At 32.7% G+C, this 27573-nt stretch overlaps 1 protein-coding gene across 5 annotated transcripts in view; it reads right to left on the reverse strand.

The window, feature by feature from the left end:
• LOC144840149 (kinesin heavy chain-like) overlaps positions 1–27573 on the reverse strand; it is a 53468-nt gene that overhangs the window by 10269 nt on the left and 15626 nt on the right. For 2 of the 5 annotated variants that reach the window (XM_078695847.1, XM_078695844.1), the window contains exons 7-22: positions 26015–26139; positions 25769–25873; positions 25371–25519; positions 21336–21484; positions 20353–20507; positions 19036–19311; positions 18788–18937; positions 15752–15940; positions 14326–14443; positions 12232–12418; positions 11989–12090; positions 11224–11467; positions 9870–10006; positions 7164–7240; positions 6503–6647; positions 5822–5944 (exon numbers count right to left, since the gene is read on the reverse strand). In XM_078695847.1, the coding sequence (XP_078551973.1) occupies positions 5822–5944; positions 6503–6647; positions 7164–7240; positions 9870–10006; positions 11224–11467; positions 11989–12090; positions 12232–12418; positions 14326–14443; positions 15752–15940; positions 18788–18937; positions 19036–19311; positions 20353–20507; positions 21336–21484; positions 25371–25519; positions 25769–25873; positions 26015–26139 (2431 nt within the window). The remainder of the gene's footprint in view (positions 1–5821; positions 5945–6502; positions 6648–7163; positions 7241–9869; positions 10007–11223; positions 11468–11988; positions 12091–12231; positions 12419–14325; positions 14444–15751; positions 15941–18787; positions 18938–19035; positions 19312–20352; positions 20508–21335; positions 21485–25370; positions 25520–25768; positions 25874–26014; positions 26140–27573) is intronic. The other 3 variants (XM_078695849.1, XM_078695848.1, XM_078695845.1) reach the window with 2 other exon arrangements.

Below are 27573 nucleotides of genomic sequence, written 5' to 3' on the forward strand. Positions count from 1 at the left end.
GAGTATGAACCAGTTGTAATCAATTGTAATTGTAACCAATAATAAAAAACAAACACCATTGTCATTTCTGGTACACAACTGTTTTGCTAACCCTAGGCAGTGATTTGGTCACCAAGAAGAGTGGTGTTTGTCGCGGTAGCCTAGACCGCACCTCCTAGGTTAGGCAGTGATTTGGTCACCAAGAAGAGTGGTGTCTATGTCTATGTTCGTGAGTTATTGTAGATGCTGCGCACTCTGGGGTATTCACAATCTACCTACCCATATGCTACAATGTATATAGATATACAGCAGTATACTGTATATGTTCTATATGACATATGATAGGCAACACTCAGCAGTATAAGTGTATGCATTAGGTCATGGATGGCATACATCAACATTTTGCAATCGTATTTTAATGTACGTTTTTTCACCTATAATTTGTCAAATTGACTAATTAAATTCAAGTTAACAATTGTGATTGTTTTCTATTGTTTAATAGTGTGAGAAGCAATTTTTATTACGCATTTGAAACTTTTATTACCAAAATATAACATTATATGTATATAATTAGAATGTACTGCATTGAAATGTAATTACAGATAGTAATAATACTAAAATTTAATTTGTCATTTATTTGCATGTATAGTACTGTTATTTTAATAATAAACATGAATGGAATCATAAACTGAAGACCTGAAAAAAAAGAAGAAAAATACCAGTCAGTTTATCATTTCCTAAATTGAATATTGTAAAGATTGAAACATATTAATATATCTTCAACACTCTTGTCTATCTCTTTTTTTTGCCTTGTTGGTTAGCTATTATTATTTATCAACTGGCTGCTACCATAAAGAAATAATTCCTCTATGATCTGGCCTACCTAGGCTAGTGTAAATCCCAATTTAATTAAAAAAACGTTGGGCTCTTTGACCTACCATTGTTGTTACTTTAAGGCGAAACAAAGACTACATTATGAAGGTAAATTGTTTTTAATTGTAAATATATGCTTTATTTGTTTAAAATTACGACCAAATTTGATAAAAAAAAATGTATTCAACTTGTCTCATAGATAGGCGCATGCCTAAGGAATACAGTAGTACTAGTGGCCTACTGTAGGTCTAGAAGATTGACGCACGCTATAACGGATTTGCTAAATAGTTGCGTGTACAAAACATTCACGTGCACTGTGCTTGACTGGGTAGAAGCGCTACTAATTGGGTAGTAACAACCTGTCAATTAACGATCGCACATGTACGTGCTATGCTATTCCCGCTGGTGGCGGTACACATTATCCAAGTGTAAATGCTGTGCATGCATGTGTGCTAAAACGTGAGCACTGAAAATGATTATTCCATCCTGTGACCTGAAGTAAATATGTTTGATGTGTCATACAGCATAGTACAGTGTCTACAGAATACACTGTAAATATGTTATATACAGTGTAGCATGCATAATGTAGTATGCATAAAACACCTATATTTTATTCCAGTTTTTGACATCAAAATGAAACATTAAGATAGAGATTGTCTGAGCCAAATCATATTAAACTCGAAAGATAATCATGCAGATAGAAATGAAATGCGCGCTCTTTTAAACGTGATGAACTTTTTCAATTTTGACTTTTTTAATTTAACTGGCCATATGATGACGTTTTTACATTTAATTTTTATATGAATTCATACTACAATTCAACAGCTTTCATAAATAATTTATAATCATGAGGGTAACTTTTCGCTCCGAGGAGCTATGACAGATTGAAAAACAGGGGTGTAGGCTAGGGGGTGCAGGGGATATAGACGCACCTCCCAAAAGGCCCACTTTTTCAAAGTGTAATTGCAATTTATGAAGACTTGCAGCACTAATTTTCCAAATGTTCTTATGTCAGCCCCAACCATAGAGCTGGTCCTGGATACTTTCGTTTCATATATATAAGTATAACTAGAATTTAATTCGTCACTTTGACGAATTATAGGTGATCATTTTTATCATTTTACTGAAATTCATTTTTTTTTAAACATGCACGTACGTTAACATACGATCAGAAAATGTTGATGTATACCATCCTATTATACGCTTATAGTGCTGAGTTGTGCCTATTATATGCCATATACAATATGTACAGTATATACTGTATATCTATATACAGTGTAGCATAGGTGAAATTACGGGACACACATCATGTTCTAATTTTTTGGTATGATGGAATTATCAAAATAAACTCGAAGATGACAATTTCGAAAGATAATGAATTGAGCAAATAAATATAAGAATTGGAAGAGAATTTGGCACGTAGAAGTGCTGTGCGCACTCTTTGACATTTGTATAACTTTGACGAAAAAGATGAAAAAACTACTTTTTAACTTCAACTGGCCATATGTTAACGTCACAACATCCGATAGGCTTAATTTTTATATGAATTCATATCTACATTGCATCAGCTTTCATAATAAATTATAATTATAAAGGTAACCTTTAATTCTGAAGAGCTGTAAGATATTCAAATTTACGGCGAAGGTGAAATTACATGACCTACGTTATTCAAGTTTTTACGCGTGATGACGTCATCAAAATAAAAATAGTGGCAGGTCATGAGAAAGTCAATTAATTGAGCAATCACATACTAAAAGTTGAGCGAAAATCAGGCACAAATTATTTGGGAGGCGTTCTATTGAATGTGATAAAATATGACAAAAGAGAATAAAAACTTAATTTTAAATTCAAGTGGCCATTTGATGACGTCACAACATTTTGTACGTCAAATGTGTACATGAATTCATATCTACAACTCAATGGCTTCCCGAATAAGTTAAAAAAATTGGGGGTCATCTTGCAGTCTGAAGAGTTATTTTCATTTTAAAAATGCCTTATTTTTCACCATTTTCAGCACTTTGATGCAATTAATTTGCGCATGTTGTCATTTTTAATGTGCTCGTATAGCGTTATCTTAAGTCGGAATGGACTCAAAATCGGTGAATGTACTAAGAATTGTGAGTAGATTGTGATTTATACATCAAATTTTATTTTTTACGCTTTCTAAGAATCGCGTGCGCAAAAACGCATTTTTGCGCAGTAATTTTTTGAAACCCGCAAATGGCCTAATTCATGCTCTAAATTGATCAAAACTTAATTTTGAGCGTTCTAAATTTTTAACGCGCGATTTCACGTGCATGACCTTGAAACGCGCAACTTTTTATTTGCTAATATTTTTACCCTTGACCTGAAGTTTACGTGTAGTGAATTTCATTAATATGTGATAATGAATTATGGAGATATGATTGATAATGTGATTTCACAAAATGGCGTATAAATGACGTCACAGATGAGTGATCACGCTGGAAAGCTTATTAGGATTAAGTTATATTATTTGAAAGATATTCTGAAATTTTGGTAATCATTGACATTAAACTTTTTGAGATAATTGTTACACAAAATAGTGTACAGAAACAATAAAAAGAAAAATAAAGATTTGATACAATAACAATAGGTGATCATTTTATTCTAAATGATCACCTAATAACTCCAATTTCTAGGAGACCTAGCAACTCTATTTTTCAAACTTTTCTTAGCTTCGCCCAACTATGTCATGTGACGTCATTATAGCTTAGTAATTTGGATTACCTGTTTTCTATCAAATCAATGATAAAAAACTATTCTTATAGAATATGGTTTTGCCACTGGATATGGATAAAGATAAGTATAACCAATAACTAGATTTGAACTTGTCACTTTGACATGCACATGCACATATGTTAAAATATATGAACATCGACAATTATTATACCATCCTATGACATGAATTAAATATGTTTAAAGTGCTGAATAGTACCTATTTTGTAGCATACAGCATATTACAGTATTTACAGAATACACTGTATATGTTATATACAGTGTAGGCATAGATGAAATTTCGAGACCCATCTTTTAATCCAATTTTTAACACGATGACATTATCAAAGTGACAAAGATAACAATTTTAAAAGACAATTATCTAAATACATACATTAATACAAATTTGAAGAATTTTGGGCACATAAAAATGAGATGCGCTCTCTTTAAACGCGACAAACATTTACGAAAGAGATGAAAATCTGATATTTTGAATTCAACTGGCCATATGAAGACGTCATGACATCAGATAGACAACATTTTTATATGAATTCATATCTACAATTCAACAGCTTCCATAATAAGTTTTAAACATGTGGGTCATTTTTTATTCCGAGAAGCTATGACAGATTGAAATATACTGTATAGATGAAATTAAGCAAGTCACGTTATTCTAATTTTTTATATGTCGACGTAATAAAAATTCAAATTTTTGTAACACATGTGGAAGAGAATTGATTGAGAAAGAACAAATCCAAATCTAGGGCGAATAAGCTCTATTAAATGGGATTAACAAGTACTAAAGCGAAAAAAAAATTTGAGTGGCCATATGGTGACGTCAGAACATCCAGTAGATATGAATTGATATCCACAACTCAACGGCTTCCATAATAAAATTTAGGGGTCACCAGCCATCATGAGAAGCTATAATTGATAAAAAAATACGTATATTTTTGCACAAATTTGCATTATATTACCCATTTTTTAGCACACGATTATTAAAGTTTAACGTTGTTATTTTGCAATCAAAATGAATGTAATCTACTACTTTAGGTATGAAAAACAAAAATCAATTGCAAAAACCATTTTAAAAAAGTTTTGTACGAGCTGTATGCACAAGTGCGTACGCAAAACGCAAACAATTTAATTTTGAAATGCTCAAAATGGCCTGAAATGTACGCGAAATTGATTATCTGACTTTGACTAGTACAACTTGCCTGCATACCTTCCAGCCGCCTCCCGAAATCTACACTGAGCAGGTCCAAAGATTGCTACAGATATTTCAACCCAAAAAGGCAGAACATCTAAATGACCTTCCTGCTAAACTTTGAAGTGATTTTGCATTTGAACTAGTGCCCCCTAAACTAATTTGTTTAACTGTGGCCTTAAAGCAAGTACTTTCCCCGATGGGTGGAAATATGCGACAGTTGTACTGTAATTTGTAAAATTAAAGGCGCTACTTAGTGCACAATATTGAAGCTGTTCAAAGAAGAGTTACGAATCATCTTGGACTTAATCTTGGATCCAGTGGTAAAACCCTTGAAGTGCCTAAATGTAAAACCGACTGATATAAACAGTCTGCCGTTATCCTGTCTTATATCCTTCTAAACGCCCAATAATGATGCACCGTTTTTATCTTTCCATTAACTTGTAAATGCAAGTAAATATTAGATAGTCAAACAAATGAGACACTTTTATAATACTGATGAATTGAAATTTTAAAATATTATAATATAATTAAATAATTAAGATGAATATGTGAACAATTTGTTTAAATTGTTTTTATATGTCTTGTTTGTATGTTTAAATTTCATGTGCACCGTTTTATTTATCCATTAACTTGTAATGTAATGTAAGTAAATTTAAGATTTTTAAACAAATGAGACATTTTCAATATAACACTGATGAATTGAAATTTAAAAATCTATAAAACATAATTAAATAAGATGAATGTGTGGACAATTTATAAAAGCAATCTAATAACCTTGCAATACTGTTATGTCTATTTATGGTCCGTAATTTTTAATGTTTCAATCTTTGTACTACAATATTTTTAGACTTAAGTCTGATTTTTGTAAATTTCTTATTAATAAATAAATAAAATTTACAAACTGGAATAATTTGGAGATCATGTCCAAGTATATTGAAATTAAACTAAAAAAGCAAATAATAAAGAAAACCACAGCAAGCAAACAAACAAATAAAAAGAAATTAAAGAGCAACAAAAACTAACGTTGATAGTGACTCAGATGAAGCTGATCGGGAGGAAGACCTGGAAGAATGAGAATGGCGATTATGATGATCTCGACGAGGACTTTCTCCACGACTATGTCCCGCTAAATGCTCCAACGAACTACTAAATATAAGAGAAAGTATTTCATAAAAAAAAAAAAATTCAACAGAATGTACAGTATAAAAATAAAAAATATTTAATCATAATAAAACAATATAGCAAACAAACTGTAAACTTCACATACGAAACATATTACTACAACAATTTTCACACAATAAGAATAATAAAGCATTATATGTGAAAAGATTTGGCTTTGATATTAGCTTAACATTACAAAAACATACAGTAGGTGAACTAATGAAAGTGTGAAACCACATTTACGGTAATATATTATGAAAAACTTTCCTGGTCATGTCCACAAACATAGAAATAACATTTTTCATAAAGTAAACATTTTTACACACATTTTAATTTTTAAATTTGAATGCAATTTGTATAATGGATATTCATGTATCAGCGACATAGATTCCCAGAAAAAGTCCCTACAAAAATTGCATTAAAAGAATTTAACTGAAAAGCAAAAAGACCATGAGGAAGAGCAAAATCATCATGGAACACAAACAGAGGAAATTGAAAATTATATGGACACATCACAAAACCAATATGAATAATTGAACTTACTGGCTAGTGTTTCTATATGAAGTGTTATTCTGATTAGGAGATACATGTCCACTTCCACCTCCACCGCCTCGAATCCCGCCACCGCCTCTAATTCCTTGTGGTGAGCCAGCATGATGTTGTTGACCTGGACGTACAACTGGCTTCACTGAATTTGGAACATGCAAATATAGATTAGAATTATATAAATTCATATCACCGTATAATCCGGTGTACAAGTCGCATTTTTGACGCACAAATTATCTAATTACAAAAATGTTCTAATATACACTGGTCACTTAAACCTCATGTACCAAACAAGCCAGGTTACAGTTAGTCTAGCCTAGCCTACTACAGAAGAGGCCTGGCTGGCTAGTTTTATTGCGATGTCTTCTAAAGGGTTATCACCAGAAAGTTCAATTTGGTAAAAGTTGAAATTTTCACTCTACATATTAATATTTACAGTACATGAGATATTCTATCTCGGGTGACTAGGCCTAGGTATATGTTGAAATTTTTTTTCCCCATCAAATTTGTCATTTAATATTACAACATGAACAGTTAAACATTTTGGCCATTTTAAATTTAATTTAAAATATATCAAAAATATCAGGAAATATTTAAGTTAGTAAATGATTAAAAATTGGGAGGAATGTTATGAAGATGCAAGCACAAGCTAATGTACCTATTTGTGCACTGTGAGTTCTTTTTGAGTTGCGTTGTCTCACAGCTTCTTTTATGCGATCCACTTCTTGTTGATATCTGAAAAACAGTTCCAATGCAAACAATGTTTAATTATATATATATAAATATACAGTATTCTTAAAATATGATTAACCCAACTATACCAACTTAAAACCCAATAGATCCCCATAACCAATATACAGTGCATGTAAAATGCAGAACACATGCCTTCATTAATATTGTGTATAAATTTTATTGCAAGAGACTTTGTAATACATTATGAGTAAACCATTGTACACATAATAACATGCACGTATTTGCAAGTGTTAAAAGTTAATTTTATTATCTTTATATCAATTGCTTAAACAGTGTGACAATATTATTACTACATTTTATGTATTTTTACACCAAATTAAAGTGTACCAAACCCCCATGTCACAAACTATGCTAAGCTACATTGTAAATAAGAAATGACAAATAAAACAGCTTTTGATGAAAGAAAAACTAAACAGGTTAGTAAAACAAAAGTGTGTTGAACCCTTGCTACGTTACCCAGTAAGGTTCTGTTTGCTGAAGAAATTGCTGTCAAGCCTAGACAGAAAAATATGGCAGAGAACAGCAATGTCTTAGTGTTTATTTGAAATATATACTGGTTTAATAGGAAACAAATTTTCTTTGAAATTATAATTGACAATTTTTGTTAGTACGGGAATTTGACAAATGATAGATATACAGCAAATTGTGTTTGCAATTATTAACAAACATGACATGCAATGAGTATAATAAATATTATATTATGGCTCAAACATTTACTGTCTAGCAATTGGTTGAAAGAGCATTACATGATTAATTGAAGATTGAGATTTTAGAACATCAATCATCAGTCAATAATGACGTCTTATGTGACCTGGATTAAGTAGAGGGATAGATGTGTGTTGAGCCATAATATAAAGCATAGCACACATATTTTGCCTATTAAACATTTCTGGTTGTCCAAAATTAATAGCCAAAATAGCTCCAGCTATTATTTCATAGGAATCTCTGTCCTTAATGTTAACTAGAAACTCTCAAGGCAAAAACAATGTATACTATACTGTAACTGCAATCCAACAGAATAATTCACAGTAGGATTGCAGATCTCACAAAAAATTAGATTTTTTCATAAAAACAAATATGCCAAGGCCTAAACCATTCGAGAAGGTAGCAATCCAAATTTGGACGCAGAGTAGAACAATTTTAGACGGCGTAACACTATAGGTTGATTTTTTAACGTGATCAATAACAGCATAGCCTTGTGTCCAACATAAAAATATACATAATAGTACCACCACCTTCAGCCAATCTCAATTATCCCAAAAGACATGTGTCATGCACTGATAGCAGTAGAGTACAGCTATTAATTACTGCTTTGTTCCCACTTGTAGCCTACGCATGGGCATGGTTTTTTTTACCACGATCCTATGAAGTATTGCTTTTTTTTTTATTGCGATCCCAAGAAAGGCATCGTTTTTTTAATGCGATACTATCAAAGGAACAATTTTCTTATTGTAAATGCTAGTAATACCTTGGATCGACAAATTTTACCCTTTTAAATACCCAGAGTATAGGCCCAGAGTCTAGGCCTAGCGAATGATATTAACAATCTTATTGTTTCTATTTCGTCATCTTACACGTTTCTAGTAAACTTCATTTAAATCATTGTTATAATAATATGATGATATTGTGTAAAGAAATTTTAGTATAGCCCTATGCCAATAAAAATACACCCATTGAATATAAATCCAATAGCCCACATACATCGACTGGATTCATTCAAACTAGTGTAGAAAGGCTGCCCGCTATCAAAACAACATTTGATGACGTTTAAACGATTCCTGATGACGTGAGCTATTTTTCCATCCTCGTTCAACAAATATCCGATCGTGGGGTTAAAAATTTATGACGTTTTGAAAATTTCCAATGGTATTTTCTTTGATATTTAGACGAAATAAATGTTTTGAACATATAATGTAATTTAAATCACAATAAAAGATTGTTTCAATACAGAGTTCTGCAAAAGTTTATCTGAGGACCTTTTTTGTGTTCAATTTGTTGCCATGACACCCGGATGCGACGCTCATCAGGATTTATCATTTTTAGTGTATATAGCCATAATTTAGCCTTTTCTGTACCATTTTCGTATAGGAAATCACCCTATTCTGGCCGTCTTTAATTAGTCATAACTCTGCAATGAGTTGACCAATCCTGACCATATAACCACCAAAGTGTTTTCTTTTGATATAAATTTTGAAAAAATTGCACTATAGCCCTAATAGTACTGCAAGGTTTTGGATACTACATGAGTTGCGTTATGAATTCAAAGGCATTGTCAGAAACCAGTGCGTCATGGTACTTTGTTGATTTTTTTTACTGATCGCTAGACTCTGGGCATAGGCCTATTAAATATACTGCTCTATTTACAATAATTTGTCAATCCAAGGCAGTATAGGTTTATAATTATGTACAAAACAACAAAGTTTCAGTATTGTTTACAATTTCGACCATGGTTCCCCTTGACAGCTGGTTACAATGGTGTTTATAACACATTGTGATAAGATGCGTGGCAAAACAATCATAGGATCACGATAACAAAAAGCCACAAAGCTAAAACGTGAGAATTTTGCAGTAATTTCTAGCTGTAATGTAGTTGAAAATTGTCAAATCTCACCTCTTGCGATCTTTCATTGCACCTTCTTTGGCATCCTTTAGGGCAGTTTCCAAAGCCTTCACACGTTCAGCTGTAGCTCGCAGGCGTTTCTCCAATTTAGGAAGTTCACAACGAAGGTCAGCATTGTCACGAACAAGCTAGTAAATGTAAAATACATTAAGATCAAATAGTGAATCATCATTTTAGATCTTAATTCCCAAATTTGACAAACGAAAATGAAAGTCATGATATTTTATCGTAAACGAAATAGTATTTTTTATAATCACAGCCAAAGATTTGCAAACTAGGTAGCAATCTAACGTACACATATATAAAACCATTTCAATTGGCTTGAACCCCTTAGGTTGTTGAAAATGATTGTACAATGGAATTTCTCAAAACCGACCGACCGACCCAGAAAAATGAATTTCATGCTAAATCAAACATTTTTGTTAAATTACAAAATCACTCTTATTGTTCCTTTATTAAAACATTATCACAAAAATTTAATTTGCTCATCTGATCAAAATCGGAGTTTCATTTTCTTACGTATTATGAACTACTAATTCAGATTACGATTTTACGTTACAGAGGCTCTCTCTCTGACTGGGTGAAATTTGTTAATCTAAATAATGGAAATGCACACCAGCAATATGGTATCAAAATTACTGGATGCACCGTCTAAACTCCACGGAACTGACAATAAGATGAGCCTGAATCCCAAAAAGTGTGCATGAAATTGTATGGAAGTGTACTTTTCCTAACAAAAACCGGAATCCCAAATGTGATATTAAAGTGTGTCATTATCCAACAATGTACGACAGTGAATATGCTTGGTGTGTTTATTCAAGCAGATTTGAAATGGCACAATGTTAAGAGATGATCAAACTATCTAATTGTCGTCTCTTTAATGCTTCGCAAACTAAAATTCATCGAAATGCAAATTGTCGAGTATGCTGCTCCGTTCCGTACGGGGAGCATCAATAAGGAACTAACTACATCAATGCACTTCAGATATGCAGTTTAATTTCACCACATGTGCACTCTAGCCCAGACTAGGGTATCGGTTGCCGAGCATACTATGTCAGAGAACCTGTTAAAAAAGCTGAAGTATCAATGTACGTTTCCACATTTAAAGAGACGATACAACCGACGATAAGTTCCAGATAAAAAAAATGAGAATTGGTTAAAAATAAAATTGGTTAAAAACATATATCATAAAAACATTAATATCGCAGCTTTCCCAATCATTTTTAAAGATATTGCTTCATACTATTGTTCTTTTCCATATTGAAGTTTTATAACAATCCCTTCATAGATTGGTTGTTCTCTCCAGGTCAGATTATAGCAAAAGACACATTTGAATAATACAAACCTGCTTGTGAACTTTGGTTAGCTGCTCCAAATTATTTTCCAAAAAGTTTATCTTTTGCTTTTGTGCATGACTTCCACCAGAGTCTTCATCACGATCACCACCCTCTACGGCTTTCTTGACACGTGACTGCAAATCTTGAACAAAGAGCTTTCGAAGATTATGTAGGGTCTGTAGTTCACGTGCAACAGTTTCTTCCAGTCCTTTCAAGTCCTGCTTTGCCTGCTCACGACGATCAAATTGTTGGCTGTAAAAAAGTAATAATAATAATAGTAAATGTCAATAATCAAAACTATTTTACATTTGAACTCCGTACTCCAATAAATGATCAGGTTAAGTATTTAATGTTTACAAATATTTCGTAGTCATATTTTATGTACCGTAATTTACGGCTGTTTTTAGGACTAGAACTTTGGCCTGTCTACGCTGCTTACAGTGTATAATAGCTGAAATCTATGTAACCTTAATTTTACAAATATTTTGAATTACGAACAGCAAAAAGCCCATGCCGTACATAAATGACGGTTTTTAACAATAATACAGCAGGACAGTTTTCATAACTGTGCATCTTTTTCAAATTTTGAGCTAGTGTTATGAAATATTTACTAACATTGAGTCTTTTATGTAAAATTCCAGAAGTTAGAATCTTGTCTCGCTCAAAATGTTTGGTCAAAAAAAGGTTTGTTACTAATTTTGAAATAAAAAAAGCTCTTGTCTGAACCCCTAGTATCCCACAATTTTCACTATATTACATTGATGTACACTTACCTTAACTCAGATAGCTTCTTTGCCTTCTCTGCTTCTTCTGACTTTAGCTTCTCATAGTCAAGTTTTAACTTCTCATGGGCTAAGGTCAGACACTGGTTAGCACTACACAATTAGTAAAAATATTTTGTTAAATAGAACTTACAACTGAGAAGAATGTTAGCTTCTCTGGTGAATAATACATTTTTTAAAATAATAATAATAAAATCAACTAGTTAATTTGAAAATACAAGTCTGAAAACTTACTCTTGAAGATCCTCGATCTGTCTTTCTTTATCGGCAATCTCAGCCCTAAGAGCGGATAATTGTTGCTGATGAGCTACACGGTGAGTTTCCAATTGTTCTTCCATTGCTGCTTTCATTTCATTAGCAGTCTGTATTTTTTCATCATGTTCCTTCTCCTTGGAATCCAATAACTCATCACGCACATCCTCTGTAATATGTCAAAAGGCACTATTCGTGAGATTCTTTATCCACATTGTTCCTCCCAACCCAGGTGATAGAAATGGGTACCGGTATGTAAAAAGTACTGGGAAAGTAAATCAGACTCGTTTGTGCGGGGGGAGTGGCGTACCCCCACAAACATACACACTTAGTGGAGTCTGGCCCAAACGCTAAAGAGATGGAGATGGGCACCAAGGCCATTAGCATTAGCTTAGGTTTCGACTTTACCTTTACCTAGACCGACAAAACTAAGGCTAGCTAGGCCAATTCTAAAGACCGTCCACGAGAGTACAATTTAAGAAAATGTTCACTGTAAATATCAACGTTTTTTGCCCATTTTCGGTCTGTAACCAACTTTAAAGCCATGCCAGACACAGTTGAAAAGAGTAAATGGTCTAATATTTCATCGAGGCAATGCTTCAACAATGCATATATACAATATAAAGCTTTTCTGATTGTTCTTACTTACCATTAAGAGGATCTAAAAATTAAAAATTAATTAGATCGGTACAATAAACTGGGGTTTTCCATAACAATTAAATAGAAAAGTATATGAGATACACTTATTTTGAGGCCAGATTTGCATTATATGGTGGGAATTGACCATACCAATTTACAGCTTTGTATCTTAATTTTAAAGTGTCATAAATCACATTACAAAACGCAAAATATTACTCAAGTACTCAAATTATGTGAATTCTGACGTCAATAGGCCATATTTTCAAAACGACTTAGAGTTAAACGCGAAAACTTTGCATGTGTTTATTATACCCTAAAAAAACTTTCAGCCAAATCCATGATGTGACCCATACCACTATTGGTTGATTTGACACGGAATGACCCATTAATAAATTCATCAACATAGGCCTTGCTACTGTAGTATTCAATTTGTATTTGTATTTAAAATCGAATGATATTGGTGGAATAAAATGAATTACTCGCTAGTGACAATGCCAAACCGTGCCCAATCAAGCTGAACGAAACGTAAAACAACCTACATTGAAGTTGTCATGTGGGCCGGCCTAGCAAGAAGGGGTATACTGTACGTAAATCCTACCTTAATTAAACAAATTTAAAAATTACAGCGACGACTACGCCCTAGCCATCATAAAATAAATGCAAAATCAATATATTCCTAAAATTTATGAACACCAAATTTGGTTTAGTTATGATAGCTGGATGTGAAGATTACAAACATAATTTCATTAAATCACACGTAGACTTCGTAATCTTTAATTGTGCACCGTGAAAAGCTTATTAGAGCGATTCCTGACCATAAAGAATATACAGTACTGGACTCTGAAAATGTATGTAGCTAGATGAAATGTATCTCAAGATAATTGACGGACAAAATAGTGCTAAGGAAAGAATAAATAAAGGTTGTGACAAAATCACTAAAGGTTATATGTATGATAATGCATATAATCTAAAAATAAAACACACAAAAAGTGTCTCTAAATTTCTTTCTAAAATGGAATTTCTAAATATGAATTAGTAATATGGTGTTCAAGTCTAGTTGACATCTACAGTAGCTTGGCCAGCTGATAGGATGAGTTTGCTGTGTTGAACTAGTATGATGCTAAAATATATATTTGGATGAATAGGAAAATTTGGAGGAATAGCACCAAAATATAAATTTGTTACATTTGCAAACACCAATATAGTTCCTCTCATGGAGAAGAAAAAAAGCTTAAATTTAGCACCACAAAAGTCAAGTCCAAACTTGTTTTTGTTGATGATTACGCCTCTCTTTCAGTTAGCTATTTCTTTCATTACACGGGTTGTAAATTTTAAATAAATAGAATGAGTTTTGAGTAAAACCAGGGAGCCAAATGGGCAATTAAATACAACATATTTTTCAGTCTAATTAAAGACAAATATTGATTGTCAACTTACGTGATGCTTGTAATTCAGCATATCTATCTCTGAGAATATCTACTTCTTCATCTAGCTGTCTCTTTTTCTGTTCCAATTCCCTCATGTTGGTAGTCATTGACTTCATTTTGGCCTCATGCTGAAAAGGAGACAAAATCAATTACAAATGATAATACAGTAAAAACTGATTAAATGTACAGTCGGTATACGTTTATTAGTAGAATACCCTATTCCCAAATGGAATGGTCCAACAATATCATGCCATGTGATCACACAAGACGTTAGGCCGCATAGCTTCATCGCTCTATGCAACAAGCACAAGACGCGAAATAGAAACAGGGAATAGATGATCGGGGCCACATAAGATGAGGCCTAGCTCATTTACGGCCGAATTTTGATGAGTAGAAGAAGAGAATTTTTAGTGCGTTAGGCTGAGTTTATTTAGGTAGATAGGTGTTGAGCTGATTATTTAGGCGTTAGGCTTAAATTATATTGGTTATTTATTGGCCTCCGATTGCATGATAGAATCATACCTCCATGATCGAATCGCGTTGTTCATTCGCTCTGTTGGGGAAGTACCGTACAGTGCTGACGTATGCATTTTTATACTTATACCAGCCTACAATATTTCAGCTATTTATATTGTGGCATCATACTTTTATTTTATACTATTATTTTCGTTTCATTATCGCTATCCTTCAAAATGTTTATTTAGTCGACATTTTAGGCCTAAAACTTTGACCAGTCTAAAATGCTTATGGGATGTGGTGTATAGCTTAAAATCTATGTAACCTCAATTTTATGAATATTTAGGGGTTTAATTGTAGTTTAGTATAAAACATTTAATAAATCCATATTATATATGGTCAAAACCTGAGAAGTACTGTACATACATTTCAATGGTAAACCATTTCAATTAACTATTCCTTGTATAAGGTTTTCTTATTTTATTTATGCTTCTGGAAATCAATTACATTCTAGACTCTTCATCTCTTTTTTCCCTTTGTAAAGAATTCAAAAAGTACTTTTTATCATTGTATATGAATTTGATTTTTCTAAGTTATAAAATGGAAAGATTATATAAATAAATATTAATTCAGCTAATCACTCGATTACAGAGTTATTGCAATAGACCACAATGTCAAATGGAGCGACAAAAGTTGCAAAGTTTTTATTTCTTTTATTCCAGTCCACTCAGGCTTTTTGCTTATTTTATTTTGTATCTCTATTGAGATCCAGCCACTGATACCCACAGCATTGTTATTTTTTCAGTAATTTGCCTTTGAATTTATATATAACTATTTATTTTTTCATATAGAAGAGTGTTTTTTATTTAATTTAAATTGTTTTCTTGTTTGTTTTGTCCATGGGTTTAACAGGACAAGAATTTTCTTCTTGTAAAATCCAATATTAATATAATATGTTGTAAAGACATTTTGTAGCATACCTGTACAATGGTTAGTTTGCACTCTGCAAGTTCTGATTCAGATTCTTCCACTCTCTTTGAAAATGAGGCTGTTGATGTTTCTAAAGTCTTACAACGACTCGCTAAAGATTTTACTTCCGATTTCATTCTGCTGACATACAAACGTGCCATTGTGAATTCCTCATCAACCTTTTCTGCATTTTCATTAATCTAAAATAGAAATGAGATAATGTCTAGCAACTGTGATAAATACCATTGCTTTGGTTTTTGACAAATTTACCTTTAAGTTCTAAAAGCTAAAATCTATATGGTGAATCAGCAGTATATGTCATCCATATCTTTTAGGTTCAAACTGCTCAAATCGTCTACTTGAATCCTGTTAATTTTCTCTAAAAAAAAACTCATCAAGGTCATTAAGATACAAACATAGAGACAGATTACAGCCTTGTGAATTACATTATTATGATTACATTTTAAATTTTTCTGGAAATCTGGAAAGTGGCTTAGGTTTTCAATCCACGGCCTCCGACATCTACATATATTATTCTACATGTATAGCCCTTTAGTGTCAAATCATTATTTTGTATACTAATTAGTTATCCGCTTGGTATACCAAGCGGATAACTCCTTGTAATTGTATGAGATCAATATTTTTTTTCTGTATTATTCTTCTTTCCTTCCTTCCTTTTTGTGAGTCGCGTTCCTCTAAAATGTGTAAACATAACATTTCATAACTTTGACAACATATGGGCATTTACGTGAAGTTGTGCACCTCCTATTTTTGAATGACGTCATAGTTGCGCAACGTGACTTATGCGCAATTTTATGAATTTCAATGATTGATCATAGATTAAAAACCAAAAGTCATTTAGTATTGACACTTTGACAAAATTTAAGTCATATCAGGGGCAAACTTTCTACGGATTAAAAATGGCATGTTTGACAAGAAGTTACGCGCGCACGCGCATTTAAAATTTCAAAATGCGCAAAATTAATTTCTAATCAACTTTTTACGCGTTTCTTGTCATTTTGAGCATGTCAAAAATTCCCACGTGCGCGCAATTTTTTATGCGCGCGGTGCGCACATAGCGTTAAAAACATATTTTTTTCTCTTGAATTATATTTTTCAAGCCTTTCCCAGTGATTTTGAAAACAATTTAGACCTTTTCCAGTTTAAATAACGCCATACGAACACGTTGAATTAGACAATTCGTGCGCGTTTTTTATGAAAAAGCTTAAAAAATCGTCAAAATTATGTCTTTTTTTAAACAGTCATAGTTTCTAAAGTAAACCGTTAACCGTTTATTTTTATTACAAAATCTAGAAGTTGATGAGTTGTAGATATCGGATCATGCATCAATAAGGCTAAAAAAACATTGTGACGTCATCGTATGGCCACACGAATGTAAAATATAGGATTTTTGTCTCTTTCGTTATTGCTCATCACATTCAATGGAGCGCATCGCGCTTATCTGTATTCCTTTTTCTCCTACATTTATATATTGTGTAGGTCAATCAACTTTCTTTAGCATGAGATAAAAATATTTAAATTTTTATGACGTCATCATGCCTAAAAATTTTAATTACGTGGGTCATTAATTTCATCTTTACAGTAAATTTTAATCTGTAATAGCTCGTAAGAATAAAATGTGATAATCACGATTAAAACGTTTTCTGGAAGCTATTGGATTGTAGATACGAATTCATGTAAACATTTTGCCAATCGGATGTTGTGACGTCATCATATGGCCAGTTGAATAAAAAAAGTCGTATTTTCATATTTTGCGTAATAGTTCATCACATTTAAAAGGGTGCGCATCTATATTTTACGTATTCAAATTTCTTCTACACGTTAATATGTTGTTCCTGAGATAATTTCCTTCTGAAATTGCTATCTAAGTGTTTCATTTTGATACCGTCGCCATGTTAAAAATTGGAATAAATGGCGGGTCCCGTAATTTCACCTATTCTACACTGTATGTAATATGTATACAGCTTATACTGTTTGCATGTATATACTATATGACACAAAATTCAGCACTAACAGCATATCATATTCTTCAGTTCTTGTCATAATGCCATAATCTTTATCTGTGTGCAATATTCCAACGTATGACGTGCACGTGGCGTTTGTCGTGGTGCGGATAACTAACTCGTCAAAGTGACGAGTTTCATGTCTAGTACTAATTTGCGTTTGTGGGCTTTAATTATGTTATTTTCAAATGATGATGATCGTCACCATTTAAAGTGAAAATGTCTTACTATGAGTGTGGGTACACTGTTATATAAATAAAACACAACATACAAATACATTTTATTACTGAAAATTGTTTCCAAATGGTTTGTATTAATTAATAATTAAACAAAATAAAAACGTCCTAGCGGTGTACGCATAAAATGCCACTTTACTATTTACTGTGAAACAAATACATTTGTTTACTTACTATGAATAAATAAGATATTTCAAATGAAATGTTTCCTCATGTTAAAATGTCATAACATTGTAATTAGTATATGCCGTACTTCTATCTACTACATTCATAAATATTTGTTGATTTATTCCAATTTTATTCTGTGATTTAACAGGTGTAACTATAATTAGAAGGGTTTTACTTTTTACTGGGCATTTTTTAATTACCCAGTTGTCTCAACCACGGCATGGTCCAAAAAAGTTACCTCTCAAAATTTAAATAATCTATACAACGATGTGACTGATCGTAGACCAATCAATGATTTATTAAACGCACTGGGTTTAATGTGCTTTGAAGAAGCTTCCTATTTTTACAATGCACATGGTTAACTGTGCTGTCACATGGATTTATGTGCTTTTAATTTTTTTCCAAAAGTGCTTGTTCAAAATTTTCACAAAATTGAAGAGTGCAACAAATTAGAAAAATAAAGAACATTTCAAAACTTTATAGATTAACAACAACAGAAGATAGTACCTTTTAAAAACATCCCAAATCATAGCACTAAAACAAATATTCATCTAAGAAAACTACTACTATGTAATATCTGGAAGTTAATAAAGGAATATGTAAAAAAAAATAAACAAACCTTGGCATCGAGTGAAGTGCCACCAACTGCGACACCAATCTCTCCAAGATCCTTTAGAAGGCTTGACATCATCTCTGCTACCCTCTTACGTTGATGCTGTTCCATGTCTTGTAATTTCTGGTACTTATCTGAAGTACTACTCAACTCTGTCTGTTGACAAAATTAATATTTGGCTTGTAAAAATGTAATGATTCTTAATATTTTTTATTTATCAAAATAAAAATGTGTGAAATAGTTCCTGTCCATACCGATTTTTCATTTAGTTCATCATTCAACTGTTCATTTGTCTTTCGTTTATCTTCAACTTCCTTGGATTTCTCATCGTAGTTGACGGCTAGCTCTTCCAATGCCTGTAACACTTCTTTCACTTCTTCTTTGGCTGCTTCATTCTCTGATTGAATACGTTGCATTTCCATCTGAAGACTTTCATTGTCTTGACGACATCCCTGTACCATCTCATCCTGTTCTAGCATTTGTTGTTTAAGCCTTTCAATCATTTGGCTAGATGAATCTATTTCACTATCCTAAAAGGTATAAAAAATTAACATAAATAATTTCATATCAAAGCCAATATATCTGCACAAAAAAAAGACTTTTGGAAAAAAAACCTGAAACAAGAGCATCAATGATTCAATATCCCACTCATGTTTGAATTTGGTAAACTATTTTATAATTGATCATGCTTCTAAAGTCTCATTTGAGGCTTAGGCAGTGGAGTTGAAAAAGAAAGAAAGAACCCTGACACTAGGTGTCCCCAGACCTTCCAGGAATTGGAAGGAAAGCATTTCAAGGAGGGCCCAGTCCTAAATTTTCCTAATTGTAATGCAAAAGATAGGACACTAATTTCATTTGGACACCTAAAATTCGCCATTTTTAGGCAATGGGCCCCTTTATGTCAAAATCCTGGATCCACCAGTGCACTTCAACCACCAAGACAGCTCCACTAAGTAAAACAATTTTCAACAACAAAGTGTATCAAGTCCCATTATTTAATAAGACAATGAACACATAGAATTACAGAAAAGTAAGCTACTTTCATTAGAAGCCTTTTTCATGTGATTGATGTGTTGATTGTTTATCATCACTCATGTCTCGTGTTGTCTATTTTTTTTATGGGTTTTTTTTTATGGCAAAAGGAATAAAATACTATTCAAAAGCTGTAAAGTATTCCCCATCACAGATTATTTATGGGATCCTAATTAGTACTACAAAGTGATCCCAACTTTCAAAGCTGGAGCACCCTCTACCTAACTGCGGGAGTAATTTTCAGGGTGCTAATTTTAGCTGACATAAATCATCGTGTCTATTTATTCGTTTCTGTAAACAACAATGTATTATAGTCCAGCCGTACATACATTTGAAATCGCCAGATTTTTTAATGCTGAAATCACTGTGCATTCGAGAACCACCTAGATGGTCTGCGAGAGAAGCGATCATGCCATCTAGTTATGCAAATTAACAGTAAATAAATCAAATTGTAAATTTTTCAAATGAAAGCCTCAGAAAAGAAAAAGGAAGTCAAGAGTGGTTGCTTTTACTTTATTTTCTAAAAAATATTGACTAACCTTACTGTCTAACATTTTATAAAAGTCAGACCGTTCAGTTTCCCATTTCTCTCGGTCCTCATTAGATATGGTTTCTACTTGAGTTTTTGGCTTGGCAATATTTAACGTCTCATCAGGAGTGTTGTCAATTCTCTCTTCTTCAGGAACATTATCGCCTAAAATGTCAAGATGGTACCAATGTACTAAATAAGGTGGCTTTTAAAAATATTGGAAAACAAATTTGCAAAATAAACAAAAGGTAAATCAAATTTATGCACAACTTTAGGCAATATGAGATACAGCATACACAAACCAAGATTTGATTGGTCTGAAAAATTGAGATTTCAAAAAATTTATTGCAAGCATTTTTTACTCTGACACCTTAATATAAAAGTTAATAACATGTTTTAATAAAAAGAAATAGTGTTTGTGAGGTTGGACTATGTTTAAAGATGTATTGTACCCCAAAAACATGAAAAATAAGGATTAATTTTAATCAAGACTTTGAATAGGCAATTTTGTAATTTTAATACATTTAAAATGTTTTCACCTATAAAATAACAAAATAAATGGTTAAATTCAACCAAAAACCCATTGGCTGGCAGTTTTTGCTTTAAATTACATTTTTACAGGTAAATAATTTTTTTTGGATCCAATTTTTGGTCAAAGTGGGTAACTGTTATGTGACATCATAATGGCATATTCAACCAAACATTTTTAAGAATTATTTTTTCAGGGGGACAATACATCTTAATGGATTAGGAGTTTGATCGTTAGCAACCGACTTATTCTTTCGAAAATTGACTGATACTGTCTGTTTTACTGTTTATTTTATTTAGTAAAATCAGGTCTTTTGTAGGAAAGTTTCTTGGGACAAGAACTGTAATCAATAAACACTAACAATAAATAACAACAATGTGCAAATAAACATGCTTGATTACAATGTTTCTATAAAGTATATGAACTAACAAATGAAGGATGGCTTTAATTATATTAACAATTACCTGCTCTCCATCGTTTAAGTTCTAATTCTTGCTTATTTAGGCGTGCTTTCAATGTTGCGTTCCTCTCTTTCTCTTTCTCATAACGTGCACGCCACTCTTCAGCAGTCAGTTCCAAGTTAACAGTTACTGTATTCTTAATTGTCTTTGCCCTATTAAATAAACAGGAAAAGGTTCATGGACTATTGATAGTAATAACAATAGTTTCTCACCAGGATTTCAGAACCCCACATTTTTAACCACTATCAAAGTGTTAGAAGTCTTCATAGTTAAAAGAAACATCATATAAATTTTAGATTAAACACATATTTTGTTTTGGATAACTAAATGCGAATGTTTTAATACTTTGAGACATATGATAAAATAGATAATCAAATCATCATTTTGGCAAAGTAAAAAGTCCAACTAAAAGGTCCACTTGTCGAACTCCAAGCATTTATTTTGTTCGCTATCATTTAGTTTAATTCAAGCTCCATTTTTCGCCAACTTGTCTCGTTGTACAATATTGAAATATAAAAAAAAAATATTTACTCTTAACAATCACAGAATAACTTTAACAAGATCTTTAGTTACATGACCATGACATAGCATTAAAGCAAATACTCAATAAGATATTAAGTCGTTTACTAGCATATTTAAGATGTTCACCATCCAAACCAAGTCCGGATGATTTCCCTACAGAGAGTTTATTAATGCAATTAAATACAAGATCAGGAGTGACATTTATACCAATCTCAGGTGGACAGTATTCTAGAGTCTCCTCTACAAATGTTTTATGAGTCATGTTATCCACACAGTTAAACAAACTCTCACAGTGTTTGGCCCAATGATTACATATGTTGTTTTCAATATATAATCCACTGAAAAAGGTAGATTTTCTGGATGGTACTGCAGGATTAGGCAGTGTAATGATAACAAATGTAATTCAAAGTTTTGTCTGAAAATAATCTATTGTCAAAAGCATATCTAGGAAGTGAGTAACTGTTATTCAATACCCTATATTTTTTTTAAATAATATTTAATTAGTTTATTAACTATTTAAATAATGGTGTTAGTTGTATGTTGTACAGTAGGTAGATTGTTCATGCCAATTGGAAATTCCACCTGCCAACAACCAGCATGGTGAAAACCATCATAGAGTGATATGATTTACAAATGTAAATGGAAGACAACATAAAAAATATCATTGTTTAGTATTACAAAAAGTATACAAAAATATTATTTTGTTTTCGAAGCAGGTTTATTCTGGTGCCTTAAATTTCAAGATAATTGATGACGGAAAGGATAAACAGACAGATATCAACATTCATCTACAGTACAGATAATAAATACTGCAACATGTGTACTACATTTTGGACGCGTGGCAACTTCGTAGGTTTCGCATGGGGTAATCTATGCAAGCTAACATGCTACGTGTAGTCTACGAAGTGATATATAGTTAGGAGGGGGAAATCCCAATGTTCAGTTTATTGTGTATTGTGCTGCTTGCACCACACACGGAATTACGGCCGTTCCAAGGCAAAACAACGTAACTACAAAATGTTGCTTTTCGAGAAAAATTGAATTGAAGTTTGAGTGTTTGCATTTCAGCAACAAATTATCGTAATGATGTGAAATTTTGCATGAGTATATATAAATAATATTTATTATTAAATACAAAATGTTAAATAATTTAAACAATTTGATCAAAAGTTATTACCACTTTTATCAGATACGTTGTTTTGCCTTGGAAATGTCGTGCACAGAATGAAAGTCATTTCTGAGGCAAAACAACGTAACTGCGATATTCTGTGGCAAAACAACGTAACTGTGGTCATTCCATGGCAAAACAATGTAACTGTGATTTTAAAAACAATGGATTGAAACTCTTTCTGTACAGGGAGGGCTGGGATCACTAATTTAATGCTGCCTTCGAACTAGGTTGGCTTAACAAAGAGTGCATTTGAAGCTAGGCTTAGCCATTTGGATCTACTATTTAGGAATATTTGCATTATTATGTTATAGCCTAGGCCTACGTACAAACAATGTAAAAACGGCCATCCTACTAGTAAGCTAGGCCTAGCCTAGTTCCAATGACAGTACTGCTGGGGTACTAGGCTAGATTAGGTAGGCCTAGGTCTGTCAAAAATAATAGCCTAGCCTAGTTTCAAGCTTGCCTGAACCTTTTCGTAAATATAGTAAATTCTTAGAATAAATTCTTAGAATAAATTTTAATACATTAAATTATTTGTCTAGCCTAATAGGGCTAGTATTGTTTAATATCTTTTACTTTTAGTTACGATCGTTGCTATGCATATTGTCATGCATCAGCAGTTTCTGTCTCAGAATTACGTAACTGTAGCTGGTTGTGAGAATTTGAAACGAAAATCGTATGCATTTCCGTGGCAGAACAACGTATCTCGTAGATATGTTGTTTTGCCTTGGAAAATACCAGAATTATTTGTTTTTTGCTTAAAGATACGTGGTACTATCTCTAAAAATAATAATCTCTGAAACCTGAAATGTTTACAGGTTGTTCATAAATTTGTAATAATTCCCCAAATGTAAAAATCTCAAAATTGACAAAAATGCGAGTTACGTGGTTTTGCCTTGGAACGGCCGATTAGTTAACAAATTTGAATACTAGTTTTCATCAAATTTAAAATGTGAGTTAATTACTGTGAAGTAATAATAAATGTATTAATATTAGTATTAATTACTGTGTGTTGTGTTAAAATGGGACATTTATTTTTATGAAAGAACAAGTGTACATCTATCGGCCAACGTACGTTAAGGACGGCGGTCGTTGTCTGTTAAATGGCCCCAAACTAGGCCTAACTAGCTAGCTAAAAAGGTAGGTTTACCGAAAGTTTAATTTTAATTAAGTGGTACGCCTAGCTAGTACTTATAGGCCTAGTTAGTAGTAGTACTGTATGATAATCCATACTGTGTACAAGCGTTAAATACGATGTACATGGCGTGAAAATGTGAAATAATGTCACTTTGTGAATAGTATTTCTCAAATGGTATAGGTGACATCAGGATATTTCCGCGATACGACAGTTCAGTTTTCGCTGTGTAGCTGCTGTTTATCCACGTGTGTGTATCGCCCAGTACTACTCTACTATCTGAACTATGTTTGTTTACTAGGCTATATAATGAACGATGTTTCGTTTTAAAATTGCGTCATGCCTGTTTAAATGAAATATTATGCTTATTTAGTACTGTGGGATAATATGGACTGTTTAAATACTGTAAAGGTCAAAATAATAGAATACAAGTACGATATTATTTTTGTTCCAATGGAAATCGAGACGGACCACTCCATTCGTAATTCATTCGCCCAGTGTGTTTATATCCACGTGTGTATGATCCGCGGATGGATACTCTCTCTGAACTGTACTTTTTATGTTTTGTTTTAACTTTTAATTTAGTGAAGGTGAACTTTTAAATAAAGTCTTGCATAAATAACTAAAACAACATTTATTTAAATACTATCTAATTTATTATCGCGCATGACTAAAAAAACAAAACAACAAGATCAGGCAAGCACATGTTTTATGTCCTCTGATCCTCCTCTTTGCTGGTGACGATGTTCTAAACAACCTGAGACAACTTGACCCTCCACCGATCCTCTGCTGCAGGTTGTTACAATAGCTAATATTGGAGTTTGATGTACAGTTTCAAGCCTGGATATTTTTTGTTTAAATCAAATATGGACGTATTAATTAATTTGTAATTTTAGGCCTACTAATAATGGAAGGTAGTCATAACGGTTCGTCATCAATTCACTTTGTTCCCATTGAGCAACACTTTACACTACTGGCCGGCGATGGTGAATGTACAGTCAGTAGGCCTAGTTAAGACTTTTCGCGTCTAGCCTAGACTTTGAGCAGTTTTTAATTGCTATTTTCTTCTTTTTCTTAACGAATGCTGCGCGTAGCCTACGCATTTTGTAAATCACGGCACGCAACCGCCACACGTAGACTACGTTACCTACGTGCAGTAGTTTTTATCTGTACTGTACAGCATACAATAGGATGAATAAAATCCACTGACCTTTGTCCAAACATAAGCGTGGATTTAGTTTCAGTTTCATTGTAGGAAGATGGAGAACAGCAGATAATGATGGTGGTCCTGGCATTACCTCCCAATGATTCCTGAAGAATTCGAGTCATCTTACTATCACGGTATGGTATATGAGATTTCTGCAAAAGAAAATAAATGCCAAGTGTCTTTTAAAAAAGAGCATACATTAACAAGGAAAGCTAACAAGTCAAAGTAGCTTCTGATCATTAGTGTAGTTCAGGTACACTGTAATAAATTCTCAAGTAAGGCTACTGTAGGTCTAAATCAGTTCCAAAACCTCCCACTAATCTAAACATTCATATAATCTGTCTGAGAGTAACAGTCGTCTACTGCCGCAAAAAGTAATAAAGCGAACAAATAAAACTGACCTTGCCATCTGCTAGTGATGATATAACATTACCAAGGGCTGACAATGATTTGTTAATATTTTTGGCTTCTTCTAAAACTGCTCCTTCGGCACCAGTCTTGCTCACCTAAAATAAAATCATGATGTTTAATTTTAATTCTTCAATTACCAAGTCTCCATAAATGTTGCTTATTTTGTAATTTCAAGTAGATAATTAATAATATAAATATCATATCACATATCATTTTGACATTATATTAATATTTACCTTTTCACTACCAGCCAAATCTACAAGGTAAAGTTTGCCACTAAGTTTTTGCTGTGTTTCCAGGTTTTCTTGTTTGACATTGATGAGAAAGATACTGTGACTACGAGAACTATGTTCGTTCATATCTGTAATCAATCAAATTATGAAATTTTTGTAAATGCTCCAAATGGACTTAAATAAAATCAAAACTCATTTGAGGCTAATCTGTACAAGTTGTACAAGTTCTTTTTTGGAGCCTCAACAAAGCCTATTTTAAAAATTATTGGTCGGAAAGCATTTGCGCACATTTTGGCTGGATGTCCTGAAAATGATTAAAAAAACTGCAGTTTTTCAATGATTTAACTTTTGAACTACTTGTACTAATTCATTTAATGTTTGTATTTGTTAGAATGTAGTGTCCTTTTCAATTCATTGATATATTTCAATTTTGAGATGTGAAATAAAAAAAGAAAAATGTTTTTTTATCGGTGAAATATAAAATTGTCCACAAAAAAAATTGAAAATGTATGTTAAAAACTGTGTGTACGGTTTCCATTTTTTCCACACTTTTTGGTAAATATGAATTTTTTCAATTTGAACATACTTTATATTCATAATTTCAATCATAAATATTGTAATTGTAGTTTTGCTTCAGGGAGTTGAGTAATTAGATGTTTTGCCCTACTCTGACGTAATTTGTACTTTATACTAAGTACATTTGAGAATGCTTGCGAAAAAATTCGCAAGTAGGACCTCCAGATCACTAGCCTGGCGTTCATACCTCTAGACCACCGAGCTTGCGCTGATGGCTAGTGGTTAGATTCGAGTCCAAGTAAGCAGCGGGTACTGCACCAACAGGATTGTAATTGTAGTCCCACCTGAGAACTTCTTGCGAAGCATTTTCAAATGTACTTAGTATAAAGTACAAATTACGTCAGAGTAGGGCAAAACATCTAATTAATCATAAATATTATTATAATTTTTGAAGATTTTAGGCTTGTATGATTATGAAAACAAATCTAAGCCAGGTAAGTAAAAAAAAATTGATCCAGACAGGCTGTACAATATGCCAAGTAAGCAGCGGGTACTGCACCAACAGGATTGTAATTGTAGTCCCACCTGAGAACTTCTTGCGAAGCATTTTCAAATGTACTTAGTATAAAGTACAAATTACGTCAGAGTAGGGCAAAACATCTAATTAATCATAAATATTATTATAATTTTTGAAGATTTTAGGCTTGTATGATTATGAAAACAAATCTAAGCCAGGTAAGTAAAAAAAAATTGATCCAGACAGGCTGTACAATATGCCAAGTGAGAGGCCTGACGTGGCTCAGCCGTGCTGACTGGTATCTGTCAGGCCGGTGAGTCTGCAGGCCTAACAATAAACATTCTTGTATGCTGTCATGTTTTATTTTAATCACAAATTTTGAATGAATATAAAAACAACACAAGACAACAACCTACACATTTGATGTATGTCACATAGAAGGTGTTATGCAAATTAACAATGCTGGTGCATATATAAATGTGGACTTGGCGTGTGTATGAAAAAAAGATAAAGGCAGTCGATATAAAAC

Source organism: Antedon bifida, chromosome 4 (assembly GCF_963402885.1).
Source record: "Antedon bifida chromosome 4, ecAntBifi1.1, whole genome shotgun sequence".
NCBI lineage: Eukaryota > Metazoa > Echinodermata > Crinoidea > Comatulida > Antedonidae > Antedon > Antedon bifida.